We start from the raw sequence: 6100 nt of genomic DNA on the forward strand, positions 1-6100 counted from the left end.
TCATTCTTCAATCACGATAAAGTCTGAATACGCTAACAAAAATGTCTAAATTTTAAATGTTTTTAAACTAAAATGGGAAAATAATTATTCAACATCTGTATATGTAGTTTAGTATACAAATTTTCAAAAGATATGGCCCATATGGGAAATTAAAAGAAGCCAGTGAACTAAATACAAGGAAACTGAGGTCCAGAAAAAATGGATTATTAGTCCTTGTTAAACATTTAGCTGGTGGCAATGCCAGGATCAAAACCTTAAACTATTAGATCCTGACCCAATGGCCATTCAGTGACACTGATACACCCCTGAGAACTATAAAATGCTTACTGTGGGAACAAACTGTCTTACTCAATTTTTTAGTACATATATCTTGCAAACAGCAGAAGAACTCAGCAAGTGTCTGATGGGTGAAACAATAAAAATGTATTCATTTTAAATAACTATATAATTAAAATAGTTTACTAATTCAGACTTACTTGTCTCTCCTCCAAATTATTCTGAATTAATTTGGGCTCATGATTAAGTTCAGTAGAATTACAGAAAGGTTTGGCTTTTGGCCAACATTTTATCAACTATCTAAGACATTCACAGAATTGTAAAAAAACAAAAACAAAAACAAAAAACCCTAGAGTGAAATGCGGCAAAAGTGAGCTTGGGAAATCTGCTATGTATAAGAAAACACATTCTAAGGAGAACAGAGATATAGAAAGGGAATAGATAATAAACAGAATAACCATATTTAAGTAACTATTAAAACTGTTATTTTTTTAAATGAAGGTATGAAATTAATTCAGTGGGTTATGATCAGCAATTTTTTAAAAATAGAACAGAACAGACTAGAAAGTATTAGATACTAAAAGTACTATTTCATAAAACTTTTTTCAGTGATTTATACATACACAGTTTGTACTGAGTCACAAAATACTTCCTCCTATGGATAACTATCAAAAGTTTGAAAGCCTATGTTGCAGAAATAAAATTTGAACTTACCATTTTTTTGGCATGTTCTTCACACAGAGGTGTCTGGTGTGTGATGTCAAACACAGGCACAGAGCACTGCTGTCCATCTGCAAACTTGGCCGTGCAGCTTGAGAAGAGCTGCTGAGAGCGGTTCAAGAGGATATCTGTGTTTTTTTTTTTTAAGTTAAGAATAAAATATACTGAAACTCTATTTAATTGTTTAATTTTTATTAAAAGTTTTCTTCTTCCCTTACTTGTGTTAGTAAAGTATAAATGCTACTATCTATAAAAGCTAAAGAACCAACCTGGCGTCCGATATGGAAAAATGATAATAGTTTTATCATCATTATTTATCAGAAAATACTCTGATACAGGGTCTGTTTTACTAATAGGGTCCTAAACATGGGTCTCTTTTATGGTCATTCTGATTTCCATTATTTGGAGAAGCAGTCAATTTCTTCTTAACACACTAACTTCTAAAAGTTCCACTATAATGGTTAAAACCCACAAAACTCAACTTTAAGGAAAACTTCTACATATGATACTCATCAAAAAGAATAAAAATTTAAAGATCTAATTCTAAAAAACTCATCTACCCAAATTTGGATGTTTCACGTCTCATTTCCAACACCAAACTCAAACTTACAACTTACGAAAAATGACTTTTAAACCAAAACTATACTATTAAAATTGGAACATCAACTTTACATCATCCACATTTTTAAGCATCCATACTTTTAGCCAGTAACTACATTTCCCCCAAATTTACTTTTTATCTATTAAGAAAATATCTCTGTTTTGCCTTTATGCTTTTATAGTTGACTCTTTATAAAGCCTTTATTGCTGCTGAAATAGTTGTAAAAATACAACTCCAAGAACAGAAAGGAGGGCAAAAGTCAAGCAGATTAGTAAAGAAGAGTAATTGTTACTATATAAATTTTTTAAATGCTACTCAATTATAAATGTTTAATAAAAGTGAGAGTAACCGGCCTACTGCCCTTTAATATAGGCTTTCCTCAAGTATATTCTGTCTTAAGAGACCTTCTTACCTAGTCAGTGATACTCATCTTTCATTCATCTTAAATCGGCTCTGTACTCAATACAAACAGCAAATTAAACCCACAACAAAAGGCATACTGTCAAATTGTATAACTTTCTTGGAAGGCTAAAAACAGTTTTTGAATAATATGATTTGATTTTTCCGTCACTGATTGTTATAGCTGCTGCTTACACACTACCTAGAACCCTCAGAAGATGGGAATTCTGTTAACAAAATTTAATTAAGTGACATACTGGAAGAACCTGCTGCTCCTGGCTGTCAATTTTGCTTATTTTGATACGATTCTTGAATAAAGAACTACAACAATATAAGTAGAAAAAATTATTCAGAGGACAGCATGAAAATTAGAAGTCATATAAAAATTATTTTAAACACTAAATAGTTATGATTTTAAAAGTCAAGAGGATACGCTGGAAACAATGTCTGGTGAATGGAAGGGCTTTGTTAGTGCACTGTTCACCCTTCACTGTTCCACTACATGCTGCTGCTTCCACCTCCCTCAACTTGGTCCGGCTTATGCTAAAAAAGGAGGAAAAAAAATTTTTTTTTAAACGCTTTAAGAATCCAGGGCAATTTTTCACCACTGTGTTACCACAATGTAACACCAACATTTTACCTCTTTGTATTCATTAAACAAAACGTAAATATGGGTTACAATGACCAGTTCCTATATTTCCCGTCTGCAAAACAAATAATTAACATTATAATTAGTTTCAACTATGCCTCTTTTTTTTAAGTGATATTCTTGTTCCTTTTACTTCACAAAGAGATAGTAGTGATGAAGAACAGGAGACTAAATCAGTCAGACCCAGTTCTGAAAATTAGCTTTCTCTCACTAGCTGTGTGACCTTGGGCAAGTTACTTAGCCTTGCTTAAGCCTTAACATACTCACCTGTAAAGGGGAGATAAGCGATAAGATAATACATCTAAAACACTTACCATATACAGTATACAGTATGGTACATAGTAAACAGCCAATGGTTAACAGTTATTGCATTATCATCACCACTGAATTTCGATCATGTCAAGCTGCTAAAGTCATTCTATAAAAAACTTGATCTAAAACATGAGGAAGATGATACAGAAATGGCTGATGCTCTCATCTTCCAAAATGCACTTACTTTGAGCAATTTGTTTTTTGACTTTCTATTATATGTGCAACTCCATCTTTCATTAAATGCTACCTCCACTTTGTATATTTAATATTTAAATTTTTTAATCTTATTTTAAATTTTTCTGAATAGGCAATATAGTCATGTGGTTCCAAAAAAATCAAAGAAAGCTATCCTTGTCCTGATTTGTCAGTTCCCACTCCCTCTATAACAAGTATTCATTTTATTAGTTTGTGTATCCTTCCACAGTGTTATACAAACATAAAAAAAAATTAAAAATACTTGAATTCTTAATAATACAAAAACTATCCTACTTATGTGACTATAAAACATCACAACTATTAAGCCTTTACACATGTCAGAGTACAGACAAAGAATCTACTTAATTCACTGAGTCACAAGTTAGGCATCAAAAATAAAATATCTTTTAAATTATGTATGTCTAGTATCTTTCTAGGGATTTTAATGGAGTGACATTAGGTAGAGAAAGTCATAAAGAATCTAAATTACATATGATTTTACACAAAATCTAAATAAATGAATTTTTCTTTTATAACTTTCACATAGACAGTAAATGCAAATAGAAAACCAGGTGCTGTGCTGCCACAGAAGTTGCTTTAATTAAGAGTTCTGCAAGGTTTGTCAGGATCACAAAAGTGGGGAAATGGGTCATTAACTTTAGCTCTGTAAAAATGATATAAACTTTCAAACAAATGAAATGTACTATTTTGGCAGCTAAGCCCAGATTCTCTTAGTCTAGATTTAAATAAGCCCTCTATATTGAGTGAATAAATTCACTGAATAATTCGCTCAGCCACCTACCAAACCTAGTGCACAATGTGTCCCCTCATTTTCTTTACCCTAGACTTCGAGGGACACCATTGGTTTCATTTTTTTTTAAATCACCAATATGTTCCAACTCACCAATCTATCTTTAAAAATAAGCCCAAAGTCAGAAATTCCATATCCCCTTAATGGATAATTGAAATAAAAATGCCTGATATATTAGATACATTTTATTTATCCAAATAATCCCAACAGAACAAAGGGAGACTTTTACCATAACATTTTGATGGTTTTTTTTTTAATATGAAAACATCAACTGTAATCTTCCCTTTGGTATGCCCTATGAGATCCCCCAATAATGATGAAATTTCCACACAAACGACACTAGTTTCTGTAGGACTGTCCACTACAAGATACTTAGATTTGGGTTTACGTACTTTAAAGCTATTTCAATGGCTTATTCCATATATTCTCCAAAAAAATATGACAAAGAGGTAAGAAAGAATTCTTTAATGTTATTCAGTTTATATCCAAACTATATTTTAAAAAATAGCTATTAAAAGGTAGTCATTGAAGTTCAAATTTCTAAAATGTTTAACAGCAACTTCTAAAATGTCTTTTGTGGAACTAACTAGTCTTTATTAGTAAAAATATCAAATAGACAGAGGGCATTATCCAACTGACAGCTTTTATTGTGAACCTAAAATATAATGCAAAATATAGTAAGCTACCAATGCCAGGGAGTGATTGTGGCACATGGTTATATGATTATCAGTGATATACTGGGCAATAATTTTTTTACTAATCATGGGTGACATAACTAAATGACATCAAATAAATTTGAGAACTATAATAGAGTTCATCTTGGTATTTGTTTTGTGATACTTCGTTATTATAAAATTTTTTTAAAAAATCACTAAAGGTTAATTTAGGAGATGTTCTCAAAAGGGAGGGGTTGATTCTACCAGTTAAAAACCATAGATAAATATAGTTTTCCACACAAATACTAAATTGTTCCAAACTCATTATAGTCCCTTATATATTTGACAAGGTCATAATATACTAGACTCAACATATACAATTCTCTACATATATATTGCTTCATGCTGGACAGAACTTAAGGTTTCTGTTGAAATTATACACTTGAAAGCATTACATAAATTTTAGATATTATTTTAAAAACTATGTCAAACTGAGTAGATTTTTTTCAACAAATAGAGAACAGATGGCTCTTCTCTTGTTCGATTCTATTCATTTGTTCAACAACACTGGTGATTTAAGAACAAAATGTACATTGTTCCTGCTCTCATACAAATTACTGTCTGGCCTGACAGACATATATTAATGAAAAGTATAAAATTGTACAGTGAAGCAGAATACAGAGCACAATAAGCATATATAATAGGGGGACCTAACTATAGTCAATAGATACGAATTGAAAAAGAGGTTACTTTTTTACAGAAAATATAATGAAAACCAAAAGATACAAAACTAAAATGAAATTTCAAAAAATATATAGGAATATAAGAAATATGATCAATAGCTACAAAGCACAGGTTATTTTTAGTTTTGTTTTAAACCCTTTTTCCTCTCAAGTGACTCTAACCACTACAGAAAAATTAGAATATATATATACTATAAAATTTTTTAAACTTTAATTTATCAGTAATCCCACCATCTAGAGATAACCACTGCTAATATATAGATATATAATTTTTAAAATGTTATATACTATATATATATATATATTCAAGGTTACCTGTAAATATAAGTTAAAAAGCATGAAATAATAAACTCATTACAGAACTAAGCCTTCTAAACTTGAAAATTATTTCTTTAAACAAGATGTTTGGGAAATTTTCAATTCAATTAAGCTAGTATTTTCAAAAGGTACATAATCTAAGTAATTATGATTTAAGTTTTCACTAAACGAACTTCCAAAAATGGTAATATACTATAATGTTTTCATTGATATATCAGCTAATCCTACATTTCCAATATATGAATTTTCATTCAATAAAATATTATGTAAAAATTATAAATCATGTTTTCAAAACAATCTTTAAGACCATAGGGGAATGGCTATGATATGTGTGTGTGTGTGTGTGTGTGTGTGTGTATTTATTATCTATCTATCTATCTATCTATCTATCTATCTATCTATCTATCTATCTAGGCGAGG

The 6100-nt window shown here is 30.4% G+C and overlaps 1 protein-coding gene across 7 annotated transcripts in view; it reads right to left on the reverse strand.

Annotated features, from left to right (window-relative positions):
* INO80D (INO80 complex subunit D) overlaps window positions 1–6100 on the reverse strand; it is a 64717-nt gene that overhangs the window by 20580 nt on the left and 38037 nt on the right. For all 7 annotated transcript variants that reach the window (XM_039844531.1, XM_039844530.1, XM_039844533.1 and 4 more), the window contains 2 exons: window positions 2430–2539; window positions 991–1124 (listed from right to left, as the gene is read on the reverse strand). In XM_039844531.1, the coding sequence (XP_039700465.1) occupies window positions 991–1124; window positions 2430–2539 (244 nt within the window). The remainder of the gene's footprint in view (window positions 1–990; window positions 1125–2429; window positions 2540–6100) is intronic.

Source organism: Pteropus medius, unplaced genomic scaffold, assembly GCF_902729225.1.
Source record: "Pteropus medius unplaced genomic scaffold, Ma_sr-lr_union100, whole genome shotgun sequence".
NCBI classification, from domain to species: domain Eukaryota; kingdom Metazoa; phylum Chordata; class Mammalia; order Chiroptera; family Pteropodidae; genus Pteropus; species Pteropus medius.